Genomic DNA, 26,311 nt, shown 5'->3' on the forward strand with positions numbered 1-26,311 from the left:
TCAACCGACAGCGCAGTCAGCAGCGAGACGGGGGTAAGAGAGAAGACAAACAGGTTATCGACGGTGCTTTAATTCAATGTTTAAATATAACATTCATTAAGTAATTAAAATAATGCCAAGCTGTCTTAAAAAAAAATAAAAAAACAACAAAACCAAAACCAACCCAAACACAAAATACCGAAACACAAAACCCAACACAAATATCAGTTCTGGTTATTGCCCAGGGTTTGATTTGTGCTCTTCATTCATGAGGGCCTTGCCCTGAATTTAGCCAGCCAGCAATGTTTTTTTCTAAGTATTAATTTTAATAGCAAGTCTTTTAATTTCCTGTTACATTTTCACATCCATGAAATATTTGAAACCAATCACATTCCTTGTTACAAGTCTAGAAAAATGGATTTAGGTAGCCATTGCTGTGCACGTCTCTAAATATTTATTTTAAAAAAAGAGACAATGTTTAATTTGTTTTAAAAAACAAAACATGGTGAGGATGTACATACACCTCTAAGCCCCTCAGCAGCAATTCCAAAGTGGTAATGGAGAGCTGTCCAGCTGAAGAAACACTTCTGTGCCTCCCACGCTTGCAGGCTGGCTGGGCAAGAAGGGAACCTCATCTGTTCCTATCCCTGCTCCAGCGGGGCAGTGGTCCATGTTCTCAGCAGGAGCTTACATCCACTCAGCATCAGGAACCATTTAGAGTCGTGCAGCCACAGGTTTCTGTACAGGTATCCGAGCATCTAACAAAAAAACCCACACTAAATACTTCTGATCAACATGCTGTAAGCAGCACACCAATAAACTACTTCTTACTTTACTGCCACTGGTTGCACAGTATGCGAAATGTATGCGACACCAGAAAAAGCATAAAAATATAAAGCACTACATCTAACATATGTGCATTGTCCAAAGTAAAATTTGAGAAGCTCTCTTCATATTAGAGAACACTTACCAAACATGTCCAGGATTTTACCAACAGCCTCTTGATTTACATTATAAGTGAATCCATTGGGCCTACAATTACCAAAAAAAAGTTTACTCCACAAATATTTCTTATTCCAGTAATTTCTACACAAATAATCGGACTTAAAACATTTTCATAATTACATAATTTGTTTTATCCTGCCTGCATATATTTCAAATTTAAGAACATGTCAGACTTCTACTCAAGAACAGTCATGGTTTCTTTATCTTCTCTCTTGTTCACAGTCCCCAAATTCTGTTGCATTTAATTTATTCCTTTTACTTGAAAGAGGAATTTAGCTGTAGACCTTTATCTTAACCTATTCATTTAATGAACAGAGGTGTAAGAAAATTGCTCAGGTCATCAGCTATGTTCTGTCAAACACTCAAGATACTGCAAGGACTTGTTGTATTGGGGACTTCCATGATCATACTTTTAAACACAGGAAGAAGCACCACAACACAAATTCATTTGATAACAGAATAGTGCGTAATACAGCAAGAGGTTGGTTTTAATCTTAGGCCTATAAACCATGAACTGTGTAATAAGACTTGAATGATTAAACTTTCAGTTAAATTGCTTTGAAGTTAGTTCAGTGCTGAAGTCCCCCAAAATTAGCAGTATTCCTGATAATTGCTTACATTGCCTGATAAGGCTCAAAGTAGCACACTGTATTAAAAATAAGCAGTGCTGTTCTTTTCTTATCAGAGCCTTGGGAGGAAAGTTGAACACCAAAAGGTAAAGAGAATCAGAAGCAGCCTACTAGTGAGTTAATGAATTTTGTTGTTAGGTCCCACAGGAGTCTTTCCACTATGAGGGCATGCCATTCCACTATCCACATCATCTACAGAAGGAACTATTGGGTCTTCTCCATGACTCCAGTAAATACAGTCCACCTCTGGTGCTTGGGCAGTTGGGGTTCTGCTGTTCCACTAGGAACTCAGACATTAAGAATTGCCACTAAGATTTCTATACACCAGAAATCTAGCATAACTTACGTTTTCTTCTTCTTCACTGCACCCAATTGCACAAGAGCTGATAAGGCATTTTTCTGCATGTCAGAAGACAGCGCTTCATAACACTGTGTACTCCCTATGGAGAAGGTAGAAACACAATTAGAATTTTTATAATTTTCAATTAACAGGCTACTCTTGTAAAATCATAACAGCAGTACACACCCTTCTCGAGAAGTTGAAAAACAAAGTTGCGGACTGCGGGTATAAACTGCTTCTCAGTAAATGCTTCTTTCATTTCCTTTGAGAGGTATCTGAAAATTAACTGACATTTTCAAGAAAATGAGCATTCCTTTCTTTAAGATTGTCAGCTTGTAATGAATTATAAACAGATGTGTCCTTGTAAGTAGTACTATTCCACTTTGAAAAGCATAGGAGAGGAACTCAAAAGGTACCATTGCACAGGGCATCTGAAAGTTTTATTACTGTTGTACAAGTAAGAGAATCCCAATATTAAAATAGGACTCAGTATTTATCTAATAGCTACCTTAGACATTTAATGTCCAAGTTTAATTTTTTAAAGCAATACCTGTTCTGAAGATGAGAAAAAATGGGCACATAGTACAGTTCCACCCACCTCACACATCAGATCACTAACTAGATTGCACTATGTTAAACATCTACATCTCAGTAATCTTATACTGACTTACCTGAGATTTTAGCCTTCTGGGTTTGTATGCATTGTTTACTACAGGAATGTAAGTGTTTAATCTTATTAAAACCTTGGAAAAACCAGAAGAATTTAAAGACATATGAATGGAATTAATGACTTCCATAAAAGCTATCAGATAGGAGATGCAAAGTCATTTCCACACCTGGGAGGACAGCCCACATAACACGAATTAAGCAAGAGCTCCTCATAAAAAAGAACAATGAACCTGGTAGCAGCACACTCCCTATGAATCTTATAAACCCACAATGAGCCATCATGTTACACAGTAGTTACTGCTTTAGTAAATTGGACAAGTCTGAGCCAAAAGTTAAAACTGGGATCCTTGGGGGAGGGTGGTGTTTAAGATTTATTACTGCTATTTCTTAACTTTTGCATTTCTCAGCCTATTTACACAGAAGTGTAAAATATATAAAACACAGGAAAAAAAATAGATCATTTTCTGAAGGACAACATACCTGATAACCTTCCACAAAAGGTCTGAACATAGCTGACAAGAAAGACACTGTACCACTTCCTTTGTCAGTAGGGTAAATCTCCTGTTGACTCGTTTGAATGGCATCACATTTTGTGAGTAGAAAACATCCTTCTTCAAAATCCTGGGTGAGAAATGCATAACTAAAATTCTAATACTTACAGAAGTGCACCTACTGTTTCCCACAAAATCAACAACAGAAACCACAACAGGGCACCACTTCCCTTTCTGTTTTAAAGAGAGCTGAAAAAAATTTTCCTGTCTCCCAAAAATACCCTTACAAAAGGCAGTGGGAACATGTTCTTAAACACAGCAGTTCCTCAATGCACAACAGGCCTTGGCACAAAGAAAGCTATTGCAACAGCCAGACTGAGCGCCTTCAGGATTTTGTCAAAATAAGGTCAGGTTGTCCAGTTTAGGGTTTTTTCCTGTGGGTAGGTTTTATTTATTTATTTTTAAACTAAGGGTTTGCCTTTATCTCATGCCCACTGTTTGCAATAAATGATAATACAGATCACTGACCTGCCCCCTATCAAACAGAAAACAAAATGGCAAAAAAAAAGTTACAAAGTATGGAAATGTCAAGGACAAAACCATTTTACTGCCAATATGGGCAAAAGGGGGACAGATAACACAAAGGGATGGGACAAGGACATGACAGATACATGAATGAATAAAGGGGTGAGTGGGTGGGAAAAAGATCCCTTAGCATCAGAGCTAAGGGATCATCACAATTTCATCTGACTCCAGCAAAGTCGTTCACAGCCAGCCATCTTCCTGCTCCCTGCTACTTTCTGCTATTCCAAAAAAGCTGCAAGAGGCAGAAATTGCTAACAAATAAAACTTAACACAATAGTGCCAATCAGCCTTTAAAAAAGGCACAGTTCTCATCTATATAAAAATCTATGAGATTTTAACACATTTACAAGTCTTGAACATTCTTGTGAAAATCATACTTTTCTTTTTTAACGCAGGAAAGATCACCATCATGTATTTGTCCTTAGCATTGATAAAAGTCACATGTGATCACTTTAAAATCCAAATAAAAACTTTTCATACAAGTTTATATTGGGTGTGAGGCTGAACTAGGTTTTTTTACTGATAAACTAGTTTTCACCTGCATTTCAAGCAGGCTGGACCAGAGCCAGCTCTGACCCAGCAGGCTTGTGTACAAACTTACAGAGCAAGTCCTGCAGAGAGCCTGCAGTTTTCCCAGCTTGCCTGTATCCAGCTGCTAGGGGTGCACACAGGCACACTGAGCCCTCGAATAACGCAGTGTGCAGGAACAATACTGGTTTTGTCTGATTGATGGCTGCATGGGGCAGGAGGTAAAATGAGGGGAAACTCTTTTCAAGCAAAAACGGATGCAAGTAAAGCTTCCATAAGACTCTTAAGAGAGAAATTATGCCATTATGAAAGCTCTCACTTCCTTCACAGGCTGCACCCCTGACAGCATTTACACCTCATTGAAAAGACTGTTTTAACACATATTTTCAGATCTGTGCTGGAAGACCAGTAGCTTTATGCAAGAAGCCAAACTTGCGCTACAGTTCATTTTAATAGTTCAGGATTGGACAATTTTGTGATTTTTGTTTTTTTTTACTGGAACAGGGGAAAAACTTGCATTGGCACCTTGTGGATCCAGACAATATTTTGCAACCAACATAATGACCCCCTTTTAAGTTCTCCCTCCCACTTTCAGATCAAGGTGATATCCCTGTAGGTGTTTTTCACAAACTTGTGAAAAAATACCCTGTAGGTGTTTTTCTCACTTATTTGGCACAGGCCTGCAATCAGATGCTATTTTAGTTGGTTGCATTACTATCAGTATTTTTGTATAAAGGATGTTTTACCTTCAATGAAATGCCAGGAAAAAAGATGAACTCATCAGAAAAAACATCTCTCAAGAAGTTGAAGCAGCTATAGACTTCCTCTGAAAAAAAAATTGTAAATGCAAGTGAAGAGCCACTTACTTCTTATTTAAGAGAATACTTACTTCAAATAAAATATGGACTTGACATTTAAAGCATACATACAATGGTAGAAACCACAACAGAACAGCAAGTACTCAAAGCACTTGATTCAACTGTTAAGAAAAGGAAAGAGTGGGTGCTTGTAGCTTCTCAGAACATGCATTAAATGCCATAATCAAATCCTACAAAAGGATCAAAAGGTAAACAAACAAAAAAGGCATGCAAAATATCCCCACGCCCTCCCAACACATGCACCTTATCCCAAGTACAACAGTCTTGGACAGCTCCCACTAGCAGTCACAGGAACCTTGTGCTCCTCTCCCAGCTGACAGCACAAGGAGCACAGCCATCAGCTTCTCAGAGCCCCAGTGTACCTTTTCTAAAGCTGGGTGCCATCTGCAAGGCGACAGCCACCAGGGCCGGGCGCACGAAGACGTTCAGCAGCTGGTTCCTGTACGTGGCACACATGAGCACGGCCAGCGCGTGCCTGAAGACGATTTCCCCTACGGCTCCATCTTCCACTCCCTTGTCGTTCAGGACCACGTGCCCATCGACAAGGCCAGCGATGTTGGAATGCAGGGTGAGGCCAGACAGGACTGCTTTTTTGGCACACAGGTTATCTAGGAGGAAAATGCAACACTCAGGAAGTTGCAAAAGGGAGCATGACTTTATTGAAACAGCCTAAAATGCATCAGTATTTCAGACACTGCACCAAACATTCAGTTAGAGAGATGTTCCAATACAATCCATACCAGGAACTGGAAAACTAGGCACAGTATAACATGGAGAGAACAAATTTCAGACATTCCTATAATTAGAACACTTTGAATTCTTCTATTTACTAACAATTACAAATTGCAATTGTTCCTTTGTCTCTGGTACAAGTATTCTGAGCCTCCAAACATAAAAAGGATAGATCTGTTTGATGGACACATTCATTAGTAAGGAAATGGAGACTGTACTTCAGCTTGTACAAGTTTTGAATCAGAGGTTAAGGTCTTTTTATAAACTTCTTCATCAACTTTCATACACAAGCAAGGCCTCATCCCAAATTAAAATTTATAAAAATTCTTAACATAAATATTGTTACATAACATACTTACTGAATGAGAAGCATTCCCTCCATCAAATTGGAATCAATTTGACAAGCAAGTAAAAAAAACTTCATATTGAATGCAAAAATACACTTCACATGTTCACAGCACCACAGGCATTTCAAATCAATATAGCCTCTGACAGAAAAAATTCATCATATTCCTTTCCTTTAATACAGATTTCATGTAGAGTCTCCTTGCATCTTATTTATTCCTTCAACCTACTTTGTTCCAGTTTTGCTGAAGCTCCCAAGTTTCTCAACGCAATAGGAAGCAGAAGTCTGTGCAAGTAACTTAACAGTTCCTGTTTTGAATATAAAATTTTGCCAATGTTCTGCCTGTAACAACCAACCAGCATGACAAAGGCAGAAATAAACATCTGTTTGGAGACCAAAGAATGGAGGGGGTACGTGTAGTTGCTGGAATCAGCAAACTGGCCTTTAAAATGTACTTTTTCCTTCAAATTGACAACACAAACCAAAACAACAAACCCAGTTTCTACAGAACTGATACCTTGAGCACAGCTAGCACACTCCAACAAAATCCACTCAGCTGTTGTCATTCCTTCATTTCATTACCATGTCTATTTGCTATTCTCTGACTACATGACAACTCTACTAAAGCAAAACCTTGCTCACTGTTGCTAAGAAAATACACAAAATAGATAAGCAAACTTGAATGTGGTATGTTTTTCAGTTTACTGTATAGTAAGATTCTAAATGTTGTTTAAGTATTGCCATGAAATTCTTGCTTGTACCAGTCTGGCAGAAGCAGACCTTGTCTGCATTCCCTGTAGTGCCGATCCCTGAAAGAAGTGGTCTTTTTTCCAGACGTGTATACCAGTAGCCTGCTCCTATTTCTTTACTGTAGTAGTGAGAGGGATCCCTTATTATACACAGGACTACAAAAGCAAAGATCCTTGGTTTAAGTCTACCTACAGCAGAAAGCTAAATGTATTTGCATTACACAATGCTGTTCTTTGCTAGCCTTACCACTTCCATCCTGAGGCTGTAAAACTGCCTGTGTCACTGGCTCTCAGAGAAAAGTTTAAAACAGAAAGTTTAAAAGCACAATCAACCTTTCAGCAGCCAATATATATATTATACACACATATATAGATACATATGTATATAAGGGGGTGTGTGTATAAGTTTATTAATAAAACCACCAAAGAAGCCTTCCCTTGAAAAGTCATCATTGTTTATAAAGTGAAATTTAATAATAAACAGATAACAGAGTTTTGATTTCCTCCACCCATTTGTTTCTGCTAGTTCTTTGCATCAGTAACAACTTATACTGTAGTCAGCACCAAGCAGGAAGAGTAGCATTAATGGAGTTATCTGATGCACATCAGGTTGCGTATTATCATTTATTGCAAACAGTGAACATAAGATGAAGGCAAACCCTTAGTTTAAAAATAGATAAATAAACTCTTAAAAACCCACAGGAAAAAGCCTGTGATTTACAAAGAGTTCAGATCTCAGAACTGTAATAAAATATCTTCTAATTTCCCTCTCATGCCATACTTCATGATACAAAGTAAAATATCTGTTCTGTTTCCACCAAACTGTTTTTTCAAAGTATTATCTTCAACAGGTTAAGTCAACATCTGTCAGGTTTCAGCATGATTTTTAGTATATCCTTAAATCCATTTATAACTCTGTAAAGCTGTTACCATACATTGCTTTCATAGAAATATAATTTAGCTTTCATAAGCAATAAGAGAAACAGAAATAACACTTTCTCTGCATACCAGGCCATTCAATGAATCCTCCAAAAGTCTGTGTTAAGCCTTTAAGCCACAGAGTCTTTTCTATTAGAAGTTCAAATTCCATGGCTGGCAAATTCTGGAGCAAGACAGCAGCAACTAGCACCCACGGGCTCAAAACCATGTTTTCTATTTGCAGGAGCTCCATTTTATAAGCTACATCACTGACAAATTCTTGGATATCCTCAGATGGCTTCTGGGGAAGATGCCTGAAAAAAACAATGCAATTTAAGGTAAAGAACTCAAAAGGTCAAATATAAACCACCTTCCTCTTTATTTCTTCCATACTGCTCCCAAATCCATAACTTTACAGCAAGGTGATTTACCTCTGCAGGGTAATTTTATGTGCTGTGTAAAACAGAAGTATAGAGCAAAGCATCAGTAGCTGCATGATAGTACCTGAAGCACAGACCTCTGTAGTGATGCCATACATTTGCTGTCTTCAAACAAAATTCAAAAGCATTGTGTTTTACAGAAAAAAAAACGCAAAAGCAACACAATGCAATCACAGCTACAGCTCCCTGACACTTGGTCTATTAACAGCGTGCAGGACTAATGCAAGAAGTGCATTAGTGAACACGATAAAGGTGAACATTTTAAGTGGCAAAAGCACCATGTTCTCAGGAAACAGAGTTTTGCCTGGTTGCTGCAGCACCATTAAATTTTAAAGTGGCCTCTTCTCAACACAGGGCAAAGTCACACAAGTAACAATTCATTTCAGAAACACCCAATCACAAGCATAATAAGCCTCTGCTCAGACCAAACAGGTTCAGCAGTCTGAACAGTCAGAAGGAGGGAGGTGAGAGATGATGAAAACAACGTACAAGAGAACATCTTAGTGCACACAGGTGTAGACAAAACAAATGTTTTTTTTGTGCATGCACCATGGAAAGATGTGGTACCTGGGAACCAAATTGTATGGGCACCGACTGATCCTCCCAGATGCCAAGGTTCTAAGGGATACTGGCTGGCCAACGTAGATATGTATGGTACCAAAATTGTCACTGAGGATTCTCCTGGCTTTTAACAACCCCTATGAAAACAGAAGAGGAAAACTTAAATTCTGGTGCTACACACTATGTATACATCCACTTCTGTTCTTAAAGAATTTACATACAGATGTAGATTCTTTGGGCTTTGGGACTCCTAGGAGTTCATATGCATAGAGAGATTCTTCTAATATCCTCTCATAGCTGATGCTGATGGGAACAAGGTATGTGTCAAAGACTTCACGTTTGAAAAAGGGCTCCATCACAATGCTAAGAAGACCTGCCAATTGGGAAAAAAACCAAACAATGAATCACCTGTCTCTTTCAAAGAGGGAAAAGCAACTGCAATTTAACTTCGAAAAGGATATCTTTGCATTTTAGAAACTGCTAATAGGTGTGCACTGTGCTTGCAATCTCTTCAAGCAAGCAGAAGTCCAAGCCTTAAAACAGAGGGTAAATGAAAGCAACACTCTTGGACAGCTATTTGTGCTCTTTTCAGCAGCACTGCTCTGTGTTTAAACAGCACCTTCCTTTTAAAGATTCCCCATTAATTTTACAGTTAGAACTACAATATTTCTCTGCTGACCAGGAGATGCCTATTGTCTACGAAGAAAAGGGTGAAGAGTTATTGAATTTAGTATGCAATGGGGCAAAGGAAGCAAAAGCAGTAGAGTACAAGTGAAATGTATTGCTGTTCTTTGTACGGCCTTGGAACCCAGCCATGGTGTTTCCATACTCTGACAGACTTCCTCAATTTCCCTCCACTTTAACATCTCTTTCTATCCAAAGAACTTACAAAGCACATAGCCACTAATGAAAATGCTAATAATGTTAAAAGTTCCAAATCTTAAATAAACATACCAAATTTTGGAGTCAGAGTCTTGGCAGTGCGGCTTCTAGTTCCCTCAAGGAAAAACTCAATTGGGGCATAGCCACTCTTCAAAAGTAAACAAACAAACAAACAAACAACTAGTCAGAAAAAAAACATTTCTTCTTTATTGTCCACAAATAGTTTTAAGTACTTCAAATGTAAGTCGTTTTTTAAAATGAAAGACAAACATATCTAACTTCATCTCTAAGCCTGTATTTATCCATTGCATTTGTTATATCATACAGTATAATGAAAGTATTATTTCTGTCATGAGATATGGGCACACAGTCCAAAGCAACTGATGAGCAGTAATTTGTTTATCACTTACTGAACTGTGCAATAATAATAATAGAGTGCACACATGGTCTTCACCTACAGCAAATCTGAGGTAAAATCAGATCACCATGAAGACTTTCAATCACACAGCCATGACATCCTGTTTACCTCACAAGAATTGTTCCAACAGAGTATTTCTTAAGAATACATTTTGAGAGTTCAGCCAGTTATTTACCCTTAACATTGTTTTTACATATTCAGCAAACACTGCCCAGTAGAGTCTATTCCCACCGAAGGAACGTCGCATAAAAAAGGCACCTGCCCTTCGTAGCAGCTCACCAACTATTTTCATTCCTAGGAAATCTGAAAAACAATCAAAGAAAAAACAAAACCACACACAGGAAATTTAGTGATTAATATCAGCCAGCAGAATCAACCACAAATTTCTAGCATGTTGACTGCCAGAATACAGAAGATCTCTTTCAATGATTCCATTGTTGCCAACACATTTATTTGCTTTCAAATTGTCTAGCAAGACTTATATAGACAAGAATGGCATATTATAATATGCTTTCCATTTTTTAAGCTGCATTCACTTAGAGCAATTTATTTTCATAATTTAGATGGCCAAAGTTCAGCCATAATAAAGACTAAGCTTCTGAAGTACATTGTCTCACTCATCTTTAGAAAAAAGCAGTTCCTACTGAACATATCCCAGAAGACACAGAAATTAGGCGGCCAATTAAACTATATTAGACCATCTATGATCCTGACTCATCATTTTGGGGGATGTACACCAAACCAGCTAAACTTATAGCTAGATTCCTGCTAAAGTATTGTATGAGGATGTACTAGAAAGTTACTGGCAACTGTTTACCTTCCCTTAGCTAATCCCCACAGAGCTACCTGTATGCTTGAAGCTAAGAGATAACTTAAAAAGCAAAGGCACTTACTCTCCTGTATCAGGAGACTCTCCACTCAGCACAAGTGCTGCTTTGAGAGTGAGTTTGTAAACCACATCTTGTGAATCTCTAACATGATGTGCAGTTATGAAATACAACTGCAATGATAGAGAACTGCATTTTCTCCAGAGGTATTTAAAATAATACACACGTGCAGGCAGCATCAAGCTACAAGCCCCTAATTCTTTAGAACTTTGACCCCAAAGCCCTCAAGGCAGTCAAAAAGTGTTAATCATTAAAAAAATCCTTCTAAGCTACACTAATAGTATCTTAAGATACTATTCTGAGGTCGTAAACTCTCACCAATACCCGTAACAACATGTGAGCAGACACTGAACAATACACAACAGGCAAACTGCAACACCTTGATCAAGGCAGCTGTGAAACATTGACTTGTGAATCTAACCTGCATCACACAGATGCAGCAAACTCAAAGACCAGGGAAATCTCATCTTCCATAGCAAGCATGTTCTCACAGTCTTCCTAACTTCTTGATTGAAAAGCAGACTACAGTAAAGCAGTACCTTCCAAGACCTCTGCTAGTTTACCTGTGCTATTACAGTGCTGCACCAGACCTGAGCTGGTTTTCTGCCTGTTTAGAAGACCTCTTTGATGCCCACAACTTCCAAGATCAGGTTTCTAAGTTAAGTGCTGACAGCATCCAGATTATCTAAAAGCACATTAACTTGGAAGATGTTTACTGTTCAAGCCCTCAAGAATTTTTTCCCACAAACATACTGGATTCATCTGCTTTACAACTAAGTATGCCCAAAATCCTGACCTCTGATATGACATACCACTTCCCTGCCAGCTCTGTTCTCAGCAAGTTCTGCCAACACTTCAAAGGAATCAGTCACATCAGAAACAAGCACGAGGTGTGTGGAACTTCATATCTGGCTGCTGTGACTACACTTCAAACTGTATGAAGTATCACAAAAAGTTCTCCATCCACAGTAGCACCTGGGCAAGTTTTTGCCTGTTACCAGGCTTTGAAAGCAAATAGAAGTATTCTTCACAACCCTTACCTTTGCCCCAGCCTCAGGTCTACAGATGGGGTACTTCTGGACAAACTTGTTACGAAAAAAATCCCCTTTGACAGGACTCAACACCAATGAGAATCTTGCAGACATTGTAAGCATTGTAAGCACCTCACCCAAGGAGGACTTAACAATATTTGGAGCAGAAGTTAAGCACAACTACTTATAGTTGCAGTTAACGGAGAATGCTACCAATTCTTCTGAATCCTGAAAACGTTGTTAAAAACATACTTGCCTATTCCTGCAGCAATGACAGGCAAGGCCAAGTCATACGTGTATAGCAAGTAAGACAGCATCAAAAAGTCAACGTAGCTTCGGTGGCTGGGCAGCAGCACCACAGGATGCTCCTGAATGGCATGTTGCAACTGAAAAAGAACAGTGCAAACAATAATGTCCCAATATTTACTGACTGTTGAAATTTGCAAATACAGACCTGCACAGGGCTTAAGGCAAACAAAACCCCATTTGCCTGAGGGTTGTTTCTCTCACACAATCATTACCTCTCTCAGCACAGAACCCATAAGCAATTTGGAGCAGTTGTTTCCAGAATAGCAACCTGAGGCTCACAAGCACCACAGGACTCAAAAACTAAGGGCACCCTGTCGTGGAATAGTCTCATTCCAAGCCCTTTTGATGGGGATGGGAAACCAAATAGGGGCTGTCAGGACTGACATTGCTGACTTCCAGGGAATGCACTGCACGCTCCAGAACAGCAACATCCTGAAATGAAACAGGGACAACAGCTCCTGGAAACTGAAGCAAACCTAAATCATCTCCTGCCTTAGAGGTGTTTCGTCACTCTCAGTTGTATGAGGGTTTTGCTGAACAGCCAGTCCACTCAGCCATGTAATACTATACTATGACCCCCAATTCAACTAAATGCATTATTATTTTATAATATCAGATAGAAAACACTCTCTCAGTGGCTGATCTAACAGAATCACAGGCACGTGGTATTCCTTACCATAGGAAGCATTTGGAAAATATACACAAAATCCTGATAGCTGCTTGCCTCTAAAATACTTACATATCATCTGTCTTTCCTCCCACGTTTACAAAGAAATGCACTAATAAACAAAAGTGAGTGCAGTCTTTTTTTTTTTTTTCCTCCAGAGGGTATTTTTCACATTTGTTATTTGGTGATTAGAGCTCTTGTCCAAGTGACTGGTCTGAAAATATTTTAACTTTTTCCTCCCACCAGTACTCACTCTCTGCATTCCTTCTTCATTCACACAAACTCTCTGGAAAAGCTGTTTAAATATTTTGCTCAGAGTGAAGGCAAAAAATCTGACAGCTCCTAGTTGCATACGGTGGCCCATCTCATCCAGGATTTCCATGGCTTCTTCTTGAATAATATCAGGTGATTCTCCCATTTCTTTTGCTAACTAAGGAGAAACAAAACAACAGTGACAAGTTGCTCCCTTCTCCTTGCCCATGCACACCATTCTAATGTGCCACAGCTACTATGGGAGAACTACTACAATAGTCCGTAAGATTTTTTTTCATGTGATAGGCATGGATTTAATCATACAGAATCTGTTTGGTGCCAGCCAACACAACAAGCCAAGTTAAAGCTGCTCAAAATCCAAAATAAGCTTAGATGTCAAGGGCGGGGGGTAAGGCGTACAACAATCCTCCCCCCAAACACACCATATGAATGTTTCAACTTGCAGCACATTCAGAGGAGATTTCAGTTCAAAGAATATTTCCTATATTATCAGTCTGAAGAAAGTTCTGTGCATTTTTCTTTCAACAGTAAAATGAAACCTATGTTTGTAGAGAGAGTCAAAATATAAATATTTTAATTGCATTTGGGTTAGAGTTTACAAAGAACCTCAGCCCTATCACACTTCCATTTCTTTGTAATGTATTCCTTTGGCAATGGAAAGCTGAATTGCATACAAAGCACACAAGACTCTACCAACTGTGCATATCAATGATCTGTCTTCTGTTGCCATGCATATTCCCTTTTGAAGTTCCTTGAAATAGACTTAACTAATGGCCAGCCCTCCAATTTGGTATTTGAATCTAGAAATATTTAAATTAAAAGTTAAGCCTTTTACTGTTATGGAATAAGGAGCATGACTTTTACCTACAGAGGAGGAAAAGAAAGGATGGCAGAAGAAAAAGCCTCCAAAAAAGCACATCTCTATTTGGAAGCCAGTGCTGTTATTTCCATTTTGTGACATATCAGAAAATCCATCTCCTCCAATCTACCTCCATATACCTTACTATCATATCTACTAGGTCAATTATATTTTCTTAAATGCATTACCCATCATCCACATGTAGTTTAAACTGATTATTTTAGCTGCTCAAAGAAGCCAAAAACTGCTTCCACTTAAGCCTGAAAAAATCAGTCTTGCTTAGGAAGCCAAAAAATTCTTCTTGTTATTCAGCAGGAAGAGATTCTGTTCTCATTCACCAACAACAGGCTTACCATATAGTTCACTTGCGTGATTTAAGGGTAAATCCCAAAATCAGAAATCAAAAGAACAGACTAGTCACATAAAGCAAGCTAAAACAAACAAATGACCTTAACTTCCCACACTGAACTTTAGTAACCTCAACAATTTGGCTCAAGAACAAATTCTCGTAGGCCTGTATAAAGCTGTGCAAACCCTGCCCAGGCGGGAGGGACCCTAATCATAGACTGCTGGGCACACTGCCCAGGACACTCTCAGTTAGAAACTTCCACTAATCTCTAGTGCAAAGTTGGTAACCAGGCCGCAGTGGCAGGTCTGCTAACTGCCTTCAACCACTTGATGCCAGCCCAGAAAATATCCATCAAAAAAACACTTCAGAAGAAAACATGACACAAACATCTTTCTGTCAAATCCTCTGTAAAGCATTTACTTTCAGTAAATGTTTTAGTGTATCTAGAGTTGAAAGATTTTTTTGGCTTTTATACTACTTAGCAATCCATAAGGGAAATAGAGCTACTTTGTGGTGTAGAGTGACACAATTTACTTTGCCACATTATAACACACTTGGATGTATCACAGGTAATACTAACCATTAAAAGAAACAAATAGAAAAAATTTACAGTAGCCTGTCACTCAGGACTAATCAAAACATCTTATGTATTTCTACATGCTTGGAATTATTTTTTATGGATACTGAAATTAATTACCCTGCAAATTAACATACACACATAAGTGTATGTCAGGCATTTAAATACAGTGCAAAGTATCAGTCAGCCTAACCATAAAACACTTTATTTATTATAAAGTAGTAGCTGCCCTTCATGTTAAAACAAAAATATGGTTACACCTTAAACAGTGTTTCTAATTGAAAGAATTATCTGTGAAACATTTCATTTTAGTGAAAGTAGCATTTAGTTGTTCATAAATCCATTATTAACCTATACAAGACACCCTCAAAGTACAAAAATGTTTACTAAGGAGTGCTAATGTCTTTTACAATGTTGCTCTGTGGTGAGAACAGTGGAGAAAGGAAAAAAAAGAAGTCAGGCACAATAAATTAATGGCAAAGTGTTGTATATGCAAAATCAGAACACTGTTTCATGACCCTGACAGTTTTAGTGGTAACTCCAGTTTTGTTTTTATTTCTTTTCCTGCCAAAAGAGAATTATTTATTTACTGGACTATGTTCCAAACTACAATTATCATTTTAACGAGGTGAGCAACAATCTCTTTTTCCCTGCTGCCACACAAAGCTTGGCTGTGTTCAATCCACCTCATGCTAGTGTTCACTGTCCAGACTCACCTGCTTGATAACATACTGAACTTGCTCTGACTGGAGAACAGCACTTTTGATAGCGTTTGGCTTGCAAGGTGAAAGCCCCTTGTAGATCACCGGGGTGTAACACTTCATCGCGTATCTCAAGTCACTGGACAACCGTCTTTCCTCCAAGATATCCTCAAACTCATCTCTTTTCTTTGATGTGAGCTCCTTCTGCTAGGAACATACAAATGAAGAATGAGACACTGTCTTAAGCTATTTGGTGACCTGCTTGGCTACAGCACCAAAGTAACGACATGCAATACTTCTGCAACATTTGGGGTTTATTCTTAGCTTTCAATAATGTCTGCATGCTACACTGTGTAACTGCAGGAACCAATACTACCTGCTTGGATGAGTGATCAGAAAGAAACTAAAAAGCAAAATAAACAAACAAACACACACTCTCCCACAAAAAAAAGCCCACCACCTCCCAACTGCAAAGATCCCCAAAATCACCCTATGCTACGTTACGTAATTCCACCCAACAGGAAGAAGCCAAGAGAAGACATGGGCTTTTAAACCTGAAGTGCCTTGCCTCCAGCCTCTCCATAATTAATAGGTATTAACTAAAGACCTTTGATTCCAATTCTCACAATTCATTAAGACAATGCCATGATTGACATTATAAAAATCCAATCATCAACAATTATAGAAAATAATCCCTGCTACTTAAAAGTTGCATCTGAGGCCTTGGTGTCTTGTGCCTTTTACAAAGCTTGGATGTAAAGTACATGAAACATTACCAGGCAGGAACAAATACAAAAAGAAAAAACAAATCACCTCACTGTCAGCCACGTGAATGCAATATGGTGCACATGTAGGTAAAAAGAGAGCACAATCTCTGAGTAACCAGTACTACTGCTAAGCAGGAAAAAACCCCAGGACATCAAGGATTAATTGAGGATCCATCCTGCTGCAAAAAATTCAGAGACAAAACTCTTCCCTTTGAGCCTGCAGACCCTTGAGCTGGACAGAGATGTCTCCTATTATCTCCTATATCACTACAGTTTGTATGAATGACCCCCCATCTTCCCAAGACTGAAATTTTATTTCTCTAAATTTCAAAACAGCAGCAACAGCCACCAGATAAGTAAGACAACTGGAGTAAGCCTCTGTGAAACCAAAACATAAAAGTATTAGTTATGACCAAGTATATTTATTAGAAGATACTAAAAATAAAAATGCACATATCTTCCTCCACAGTACCACTTGAAGGGTAGCACTGGCAACCTTTTCATTCATTCCACCTTCTCTTTCTATGTATGACCCATGTGGAATCAATATGAATGATATGAATGAAGGATAAAAAATGTTTCATGGGCTCTTACACTGACCTTTTCTGGTGCTGAGTGGAAAGCCTGGCCAGCAAACACACAGGGGAACACCAGCAACAGACAAGCAAAATGCCCAGCAGTGGCAGGTGGGTGTTTAGCCTTGGGAGAGGGAGTCAGGTTTCACTGCCAGCCAACCAGAGCCACATCAGCAACACTATCAGAGCAGCTGACATTTAGTAGAGAGCAAACCTTTAGCTCCCGTCCATTCATCACAAGGTAATTTGGTGGAATAAAACAAAACAACTCAAATCAGGAATACCTGCACTTAAGAATGACAAAAAAAAAAATCCTTCAGAGCCTTATCTGTATCAAAAGTCAATTTTGTTTTATTGGAGGACACAATTCCTACTATAATGTTTGGCCTTCCTGAGTTCTTTTACCCACACAGGACAGGCAAATTTGGAGAACATCCCTCTACTATAATTGTATTTAGTAGATTGTATAACTTTTCTTTCCACAGCTGCAGTTTAGAGAATTACCTCACAGTAACTGCAGAACAAACTCATCAGGGACTTTCGAAACAATCCCATACAGGTATTAAACCCAGGCCTCTATTAATGTAAAACTTTTAGGGGTTTTTGTCCTGTATGATTTAGCACTACAGCTTTCAACCTCTTTTCTTTCACAGCTTTCAACTGCTTAGTATTTTGCAAGAGATGAGTAAGCTAAGATCTGTTAAGATGACTAGAAATAGTTTCTATTAGCCATCTGTTGCTGTTGACACCTTATATCAACTCCCTTGATTAAAAATAAAACAGAAATAAATCCCTTATTTTCTACAATGACAAAAAAAAAAAGATAGCTCAGAATAGTAGCAGAAAATATCATTTGGCTCTAAGTATCACCTACTCAGATCATCTGTGACAGGTCATTGCTCAGAAAATCTAAGAAACGTTTATGCCAGTTACAAAAGTTCAAATCCTGCAATCTGCAACTACAAGAAATCCAGACAAAGAAAGCCAGCCCTCAGCACGGACATTATTAGCCATATCAGCAGTCACCACACTGCTACAGCTGTTCCAGAGAGCAGCTCTGGTGAGCAGAGTTTTGTAAGGGGCATAGCCTATTGAAAAACAACCTCTCTGCCTCTGCTCTTCTTCTGATGTTTTCAGACTTGATGTACAACTGATTTCTCTCCATGGCAATAGTTATTTTCACACCCTGTTCTGAAGGAGCACTGAGGGAGCCAAACCACACACTTCACCAAACACTAAAGATTTGTAACTGTGGTTTTACACATTACAGCAAAGCTGTTGCTCCAGCTTCAATTGCCAGCTGGTAGAGAACACACTTAGAAAACACACTGTTGGAAATCTGGACATCAGAAAATTCAGTGACATGCACTGTTACTGCGACAGCAGTGAAGTATGGAAGCAAAACAGCAGGAGCCTGGAACTCCCCTGCTTCCATATAACTAGGATATGCAATCTAACAATGGTGCTCACGATGTCCTTGGGATACCAGCATGCAGACAAGACACAGAAGAAAAGTTTGGGCATCTCTGCAGAAACAAGGAGATGTTTCTATCTGTCCCTAGTTCCCTCCTCCAAATGCTTGTTAGAAAGGTGAGGCTTAGCACCCCACACTCAAACCAGCCTTGTCTAAGGCTGGCAAAGGAGCTGCAAGGAACAAACAAGGTCAATGAAGTAATTTTCACCATGTAACACGGGAAAACCCGCTTCGGCCCCTCCATCGCCACGAGAGCCTCCCCTCGCTGAGTCCCCCACGGCAGGCAGGCCAGGCTGCTGCGGGGCTGAAGCCGTGCGGAGCGCCCGGAGCCCGGACAGAGCCGCCCCGGGACACTGCCTCCGTGAGGAAGAGACACTTCCCGCTGCCCTGAGCCGGCGGGCCTGCCGCAGCAGCTCCGGGGGGAGCCGCGGCGCTCGGGTCGGGAGCTCCGGCTGTCGCGACTGGCACGGCAGATAGGGAAGGGGAACTGGTGAGGGGAAACGTCCGGAGCCGCCGGGGCCGGGGAAAGGCCTCGTCCCTCCCTCCGGGGACACAAACCGGGGGTAAGGGGTTGAGAGCAGACTGTGCCAAGCGCCGTCATTCCCGTTCACAGACAGCGGCACCGCCGGGGTGAGGTGAGCAGCCCCTTCCCCGCGGTACCGCTCCCGCTGCCGCCTACCGAGTACATGGGCGCCCCTCGCCGCGCCCGCCCGGGCGCCGCCGCCGCCGCCGTCGCCATGGTCCTGCGAGCTCCGCCGCGCCGCCCCGCGCCCCGCTCGCCCGCCCTACCCCGCCGCACTGCCCTGCCGCCCGCCGCCGCCTCGCGCGGCGCCCATGGCCCCGCGCCGCCCCGGCCCGGCTGCCTGGTGCGGTGCGGCGGCGGAGGGCGGGGGCACCGCGCCATGGGCGGCGCCATGTCGGGTGCGACGGGAGCCGCCGGGGGTCACACGCCGGCCCGGCCCGCCCGCTCGCCCGCCGCGGCAGCCATGGGGCCGCGGGAGCCGCGCCACCGGCTGGAGGCGGTGCTCGGCGCCCTCTACGACCTGGGTGGGTGCGCGGGGCCGGGCCGGGCGCTGCGCCGGCACCGCGGTCCTCCCTGGGGGCCGGGGAAGGGAGGGGAGGGGGGCCGGGCGTGGGCGCTCTGGAGCGGAGCGGCGGCGGCGCGGAGCTGACCCACGGCATGTGCTCGGTGCAGGCGACGAGCCCGGCGGCGCTCGGGGCGCTGCGGAGAACGGCGAAGCGACAGCAGTGCTGCCGTCAGCGGAGAAGGAAGAAAAAGAGGAGGAAGAGAGCCGGGAGCCCCAGCCGGCGGCGGGCGGGCGGCGCGGGGCCCGCGGCTTCTTCGGGGAGTTGCGGGCCGAGCTGAGCGCCGCCGGCACTGCCCCGCCGCCCCCCGCCGCCCCGCCGGCTGTGGAGGTCGTGGTGTTTCGCGGGAGGAAGAGGAAGGAGCGGCACGGCCCCTCGGCAGCGCCCGCCGGCGGAGCACAGGTAGAGTAGAGCACAGGTAGAGCACAGGGAGCCCGCCGCCCCGAGCGCCCCTTCCCCAAGGGCGGGCGGGGTGCGCTCCCTGACGCGGCGCCAGCCCCCGGCCCTGCCCGGCCCTGCCCGGGTCTGTTTGTCCCGCTGGCTGATCCAGATGCCTGGAAATCCGGGTGCTTTGGCGATCCGCGTGCTCAGCTCGATGGCATCTAGTCCTGCTGATTCCCAGTAGGGCTGCTGGAAACAGGGGCAGGATGAAGGAAGGGAGGGGGCAGGACTTGAAGACCGCTTTTTTCAATTTCAGATCATGTCCGGATAAGAACCCTGTATTTGATTCAGCAAAATTAGTTGATTTGCTGACAGGCCTGATGTTATGGCAATAAGTGAAAGAAATGGAAAGCAAAGCATCTTGGTTACTTCAGTGCCCAGGAGTTTCGTGTGCTGCTCTGTTCCCGTCGGTAGCTGTGGACGTGAGGTGCCAAAACTTGCTCCTCTTGTCTGGCATCGCAGCAGCATTGGGCCATTGACAAGCAGCATTTGTTTTGGAGGATCCGTGTTGGATAGTCAGTGGGGGAAGGCATGACAGCAGTAGATCTCAGCCCTCTGGTTTGGTTTGTCGCTGCTAAACTGCTTTGCACTACCAAAATCTGTAGCTGAGTTGCTTCAACAGGGAGGTCTGGGTAGCTTTGGCTGGAAGCTGAGCAGAGGGGTTGATTGGTCTCAGATTTTATATCTTTGGTTGTTTTCCTTGAGTTGTCTTTATGGCTGTAAGATCCGAAGCCCATTCTAAAATAAGCTCTGGTGGGCCAACAAAAGGCTGTATTGAATTCAGAGAGACTTAGTGATGTTGGGAATTTGATTGCTTGGAATTGGGAACTTCAAGCGACTCAGGTAGTTCTTTGAATCCATAAACATTTGTGCTTTTTTCAACGTGTTTTCCTCTAAAAATTTTCTTAAGTTTTTTATAGCTTTTCTGCCTGAAAATAGTGGTGTTAGGCTTGTTAGCAAAATGCTCTGAAGATAACTGCGTTTATTTGTCGTTGAACTCATAATTCTATATAGAAGCCTTTGCAGAGCTGAGAGGAGTTTGGCTGTGGTGGATGCAGAGGAAAGCCCTGGTGAAACCCTTAGGCCTGAACCTGTGACTCACTGTGCCCTGAGGTCCTGGAGAGTGAAAAGGAAATGCATGAAACCCTATTTCAGTTCACCTTTAATGCTTATGTAGTGCTCCTGTTTCCTCGGAACGGATTGTACCCTTGGGAGTAAATGGGGAAGGTGAACAGGGTAATCTCTTGAACAGATGGCTGTTTGCCTGCCTGTGTCAGTGTGCTTGGGAGTAGGCAGAGCTTCCACTCAGAGAGGTGGTTCAGCACATCCTCCCTGAAATCAGAAAGCAGACGGTCTAAAATAACCCTGGGAGATTTGTAACTGCTCCACGGTGTCCCATGTGGGACACCCCTGTAACAAGCAAGCATGGAACTCTCTCCCTGGGGATTTTGTGCTTCTTTTTCTTTCTAGGATTTAGTCTGTTCCCACTGGACAGTCCCCCTTCAAACTGAGAACTGCTGATGAAAAGTTTCTGTATAAATCATGGAGTAGAAAAGATGTAGTTTTCACTGAGCTCATTTTCAGCAAGTTCTTTCTTCAGCCTGCGCTAAGTGGGTTCTGCCATTTGCTGACAGTGTACCCTTTGGAGCTGGTTCTCTGGCATTAGTGATGCTGGATATGGACACTAATATATGTCCATGCAATTAGGAATTGAGCTTGTTCTGCATGTTGTCCCAGCTGTGAGTATATGCACTATTACCGCTTCACTGTTTGAAAAAAAATTACTTTAATGTTTTGTCCTCCATTAGCTGTTGGTACAGGTTTGGAAATGGAGATATGTGTGATGCATAGTTCACATGTGGCAGTTTTTCTTTTATTTACCTAGAAAAATGTCATTGAAACTGTCTCTTTTAATAGATCCAGGTATTAAACTAGGAGAAACTATTGCTGGAAACCTGTGTAATAGTCTATACAACTGACTTTACATTTCACTGCTTTTCAAAAAGCTATCCCAATCAGCATTTAAACTGGTGTTACTTGTCATATTAATTTGAAATGTTCTGTTTTGTTTTGGTTTTAGACCCAAATAGTGAATGAAGAGAAAAATGCAGTCAGACAAGACTTTAACTTTGAAAAGGTAAGTCAGTAGGATCAGTCCAATGTCACTAGTGTACAGTGATGTGTATGTGTATGCTTGAGAAAGCTTCAGTGAGACTAATGGGAAACCCTTCCAGAAATGGCTTTCTCTTGCCCGTGAGGATTTCCTAATAGGTAATGCTGGCTACATGCCAAGCCAAAGGAGGAGCAGGCTGGCAGCAGTCAACTCTCCATCTGGAGAGAGGCATGCTACAATCCACGATCTTTCTGATATTCCGATGAGAATTTGAGGGGATCACTTTATTTTAGCTGTGTAAAGGTGCTTGAGTTCCCATAATGTTTAACATAGTTCTTTCAGCTCCATGGTGTTAAATCTCTAGCATCTCATTTGGGAAGGAAAAGAAGTGTATTGGTACCTGTTTTTTGGAACAGCAAATGGCTTTTTCCTTTTGTCTTTCCATTTGTCTTTTTATTCTCTTCTGTTCTTACATGAGCATAACTAGTTTTGGCCACTTTAACTACTAATTTGTTTACAGATCTCTGCAAGTTTTATGTGCTCAGGATGTGCTATGATCCAGTGGAATCTCTCACTGAAGATTCTGCATGGACCTTTGTACTGCTAAAAAGAGTAGGGATTTAATCACTGATTTTAAAAAAATTATGGTTTCATTAGTGGTTTTGCCAAGGTATTTGTGTGTAATGTTAACTTACCTATGTGTGTAGTCAGATCACTTCACCATCTACCCATCCATGTTTCTCAGTGGTTAAGTGCTCATTTTTCACATGGAGGAAATCCATTCCATGTGGTACTTTATATGAAATTAGAAGAATTGAAAATTGTCTCCGTGACAGTCCTCACCACCCAAAGATGAGTTGGACGGTGGTTAACTGCTCTGAACTCAGTTTTATTTTACAGCGTGCCGATTTTCAGTATTAGTCAGGATTTCCTCAGGAGTATGACTTTGTTGCACTCTGCCAGGCATTACTTTACATTATGAAATGCTTGCAATTTTCTGTAATGTTCTAGGCTCGCCTGGAAGTGCACAAGTTTGGAATCACTGGCTACAAGAAGCAGGAGCAACGTGTTTGGGAACAGGAGCGTGCCATCATGCTGGGAGCCAAGGTAATTGTCCCTTGGTTTGTGCTGGAGGTCACCCAGCTGTGCAGAAAAGCAGTAAAGAACATGAGGGGCTTTGATATTACTCTTGTAAAACACAAGATCCCCTACCATGACCCTTCTCTCACTTCATCCCTGGTTTTACATCATCTATTCTGTCTGTTTTCTGTAGATGATTAGAAAATTAGTATGGTTGTGTTATCAGGGAAGTAATACAGATTAAATATGACTGATCAGGCTGAAAACCAACATTTATAAATTTTTAATCGGGCCATTCAAAAATAAATAGTTGGAGAGAGTGGCTTACTTCTTAAAACTTCATTCTCCCAGTGAGTTAAAGATGGAGAAAGGTTTCTTATTTTATCATAACTAGTGTAAAATAAAAAAAAAAAAATATTTTAGGTGTGTTTTAGGAAGTGGGTTTTTTTCCTAGCTCAATGTGTGTGTAAATCTTGTAGGACTGATAACAGAGCATTATTGTCTCTCTCTACTGTCTTCTCCAAGATACAGTTTGTGTCTACCTTACATCCTTTAAGTCCATTCCTCGTACCCAAAAGGAAATAATAAGCATTATCAATGTTTTCCCACCACCATCTGAAAAATACTGTCTGTGCAAGTCTATGAATAATTTTTGAACCTATTTGAAAATTTAATTAGTACTATCCTTCCAAATCTTTGTTACAGCCCCCCAAAAAGGTGCATGTGAACTACAGGACTTACCAAGAGAAACTGAAAGAGAAAAAAGCAGCGAAGGATGCTGATAAGGAAAAGGTTTGTGTGAAATTTTCTGTATTGAAAGGCAGAATGTAGGCGCCAGTCCAAGAACCTGATAGATAATGCCTCAGGTGCAGGAGGAGGGCCTGAGCTTGACACCTGCTGCTCCCTGTGGATGGGGTTCCTGGCTCCCATAGGATTAATCTCATTGGTAAAAGCTGGTTGTGTGCAGTATGAAGGCACAAAGTTAGGATTGTGTTGTGGTCAGTTTCACTGCCTCACCCTTCCAGGCTGATGGAGTGATGACACAAAATCAGCAGGGTTGTTTTTTTTATCCTTTCCTCTTAAGAGGAAACAAGATGGTCCCCAATTAAAGTTTGTTGCGTGTTGTCTAACCACAGAGAGCTGGATCTTCAACTGCTGTTTTTATCAGCACAATTCCATCTAGGATCTTACTCATTATTTAAAGCAAGGGTGAGGTTTCTGTTGCATCCATCCTCTAGCACAGCCCATCTGGCTCTAAGCCTACTCTCTGCCTCCCTTTGGATCCTTCTCATGTAGGTGGGAGCAGGCTGGTGGGGCCAGTAATTGCTTTATCAGCCAGCTTCCTGTCACCCTCTTACCCAGGGACCTACTTCTCCTCTTGTCATGTGGCTCAAAGTGCATCCAGTGCACGACCAGTTGCAGCTGAACCCTGTTATTTGACAGCTGCCCTCAGCTAGGTGACAGGGCACACCTGCCTGCTAGCAAGTCCATCTTCTGACCCTGGGAGCTGTCACATGCCCAAGAAGGAAGCCTCTGCTTCTGCACGTGGCAAGGACAGCACGTGTGTCGTGAGTAGGCTGTACTTCCTGTAAGGCATTAGCAAGGGCTCTGGGCACTCCTGGCAGTGGCTCCATAATGTGTTGCATCACTTGTTCTGTAAGAAGGTCTCCCAACTTGCATTAAGTGTATGCTGCTCTGCAAAGCAAAGGCTACTTACTGCGTGCTGTTTGCTCAACCAACATGTTCTGTTCCTTTTTCATTAAAATACGTGCCTTTAAAAGCAGGAACATAAAGGTGATTCTCTTAAGAAGAAGAAGAAGCAGAAAGAACAGAAGGAGAGGTGAGGTGTTTTTAACATGGTCTCCCCGGTCTATCTCCCCCGTGTAATTGCACAGTTTTACTCCAGAAATCATGCACATCACAATGCAACAAAATTCTCCCAAGTGCTGAGCTTCTCAAAAAATGGTGGCACTGCTCTGTGCCTAGCAGTTCCAGAGGCTTCAGTTCCACAGCTTTACTTGGAAGTATGTCAGTTCTGCTCCAAAATGTCTTAAGACAGCAGCTGGAAATCAGAGGGATGAAAAATCCCTGTGAGCAGACTCATGAGATACCACTTGCTCAGAGCATTTGCCCTAAGAAATAATTTCTGCAAAGCACAGGCTACAGTCTGCTGAGGCTTGAAAGTGAGCTGACATTTCCTAATGCTAGTGCAGCAGGTTCCCTCTGTACTCTATCTTCCTTCTCTATCCAAAAATCTTTGTTTTTAAACATTTAAAAATGTAAATCATGCAGTAATGTGCTGCGAATTTTGCATGTCTGTGAAGGAAAAATGTTCTGAAGTCTTTACATGCTATGGTTCGATACTCCAAATAATACCAAACTCTGCATAAATAGGTGACTTTTTCACCATATGAAGCATTCCTATGTGTTTCTGCTGTTTCTTTTAATTATTGTTTTTCCTCTCCCTATTTCAGGAAGGCCAAAAGGAAGAAATCAGTGCCTAGCATTTGGCCTGCAGGACAAGTTGGAAAATTCAGAAATGGAACCTTGATTCTGCAAAGCCGTGACATAAAGAAAATTAAATCATCTAAAGTTAGCAAATGAACTTCATGATGCAGAGTGAAATGAACAATACGCATGAGAGAATTCACATTGCTACCAACAGACTTCTGGGGCCTTTTGCCTATCAACCATATCCTAATTTTTAAATCTTATTTGTTATTGCAGGATTTTTCTGTACTGTTCTGCCTTTGGATGAATATTAGTATTTACCATTTTATAAATAAAAATTAGAGTTCGTATTAAGAAGGTTATACAGGCTATTTTTATTAGTCAATGTGTGCTAAAGAAAACATTTCTTTTTGTAAAATCAGCTTATTGGCTGTAAGTAAAATACTAATTTAATCCATAAATGAATGGATTAATATATATATCTTTTATATGGAAAGAATATGGAAAAAGCAGTATTTTAC

The 26,311-nt window shown here is 41.5% G+C and overlaps 2 protein-coding genes across 6 annotated transcripts; one reads left to right on the plus strand and one right to left on the minus strand.

The window, feature by feature from the left end:
• Positions 1-50: 50 nt before the first annotated feature.
• On the minus strand, positions 51-19,816 carry GNPAT (glyceronephosphate O-acyltransferase). Of its 4 annotated transcripts, none has more exons than XM_033053990.1 (16): positions 19,793-19,816; positions 15,819-16,007; positions 13,298-13,474; positions 12,325-12,454; positions 10,326-10,453; positions 9,805-9,880; positions 9,072-9,223; positions 8,857-8,987; positions 7,940-8,163; positions 5,467-5,712; positions 4,973-5,052; positions 3,103-3,243; positions 2,140-2,239; positions 1,960-2,053; positions 950-1,011; positions 51-737 (listed from the first exon to the last, which is right to left on the minus strand). In XM_033053990.1, the coding sequence occupies exons 1-16, from the start codon at positions 19,799-19,801 to the stop codon at positions 694-696; spliced, it is 1,983 nt and encodes a 660-aa protein (XP_032909881.1). In that variant the 5' UTR covers positions 19,802-19,816; the 3' UTR covers positions 51-693. The 4 variants fall into 4 exon arrangements, with proteins under 4 accessions (XP_032909881.1, XP_032909878.1, XP_032909880.1 ...); XM_033053987.1 differs by lacking the exon at positions 19,793-19,816 and adding an exon at positions 19,299-19,535 and having other exon boundaries at positions 15,819-16,010; XM_033053989.1 differs by lacking the exon at positions 19,793-19,816 and adding an exon at positions 19,299-19,370.
• Positions 19,599-25,964, plus strand: C3H1orf131 (chromosome 3 C1orf131 homolog). 2 transcript variants are annotated; one of them, XM_033053996.2, is made up of 7 exons: positions 19,599-19,666; positions 19,815-20,107; positions 22,227-22,283; positions 23,271-23,366; positions 24,045-24,131; positions 25,121-25,179; positions 25,814-25,964. In XM_033053996.2, the coding sequence occupies exons 1-7, from the start codon at positions 19,606-19,608 to the stop codon at positions 25,941-25,943; spliced, it is 783 nt and encodes a 260-aa protein (XP_032909887.1). In that variant the 5' UTR covers positions 19,599-19,605; the 3' UTR covers positions 25,944-25,964. The 2 variants fall into 2 exon arrangements, with proteins under 2 accessions (XP_032909887.1, XP_032909889.1); XM_033053998.2 differs by having other exon boundaries at positions 25,124-25,179.
• The last annotated feature ends 347 nt before the right edge of the window (positions 25,965-26,311 follow it).

The sequence above is a fragment of the Catharus ustulatus genome, chromosome 3, assembly GCF_009819885.2.
Source record: "Catharus ustulatus isolate bCatUst1 chromosome 3, bCatUst1.pri.v2, whole genome shotgun sequence".
Lineage (NCBI taxonomy): Eukaryota > Metazoa > Chordata > Aves > Passeriformes > Turdidae > Catharus > Catharus ustulatus.

Coding starts and splice junctions, on each gene's coding strand:
- C3H1orf131 (XM_033053996.2), top strand. CDS start 19,606: ATGGGGCCGCGGGAGCCGCGCCACCGGCTGGAGGCGGTGCTCGGCGCC. Junction 23,367..24,044: donor CCATCATGCTGGGAGCCAAG/GTAATTGTCCCT, acceptor TCTTTGTTACAG/CCCCCCAAAAAGGTGCATGT. Junction 24,132..25,120: donor AGGATGCTGATAAGGAAAAG/GTTTGTGTGAAA, acceptor TGCCTTTAAAAG/CAGGAACATAAAGGTGATTC.
- GNPAT (XM_033053987.1), bottom strand. CDS start 19,535: ATGGCGCCGCCCATGGCGCGGTGCCCCCGCCCTCCGCCGCCGCACCGC. Junction 13,475..15,818: donor TTCAGTATGTTATCAAGCAG/GTGAGTCTGGAC, acceptor GTTTCTCCTTAG/TTAGCAAAAGAAATGGGAGA. Junction 10,454..12,324: donor TGTCATTGCTGCAGGAATAG/GCAAGTATGTTT, acceptor ATTGTTTTTCAG/ATTTCCTAGGAATGAAAATA.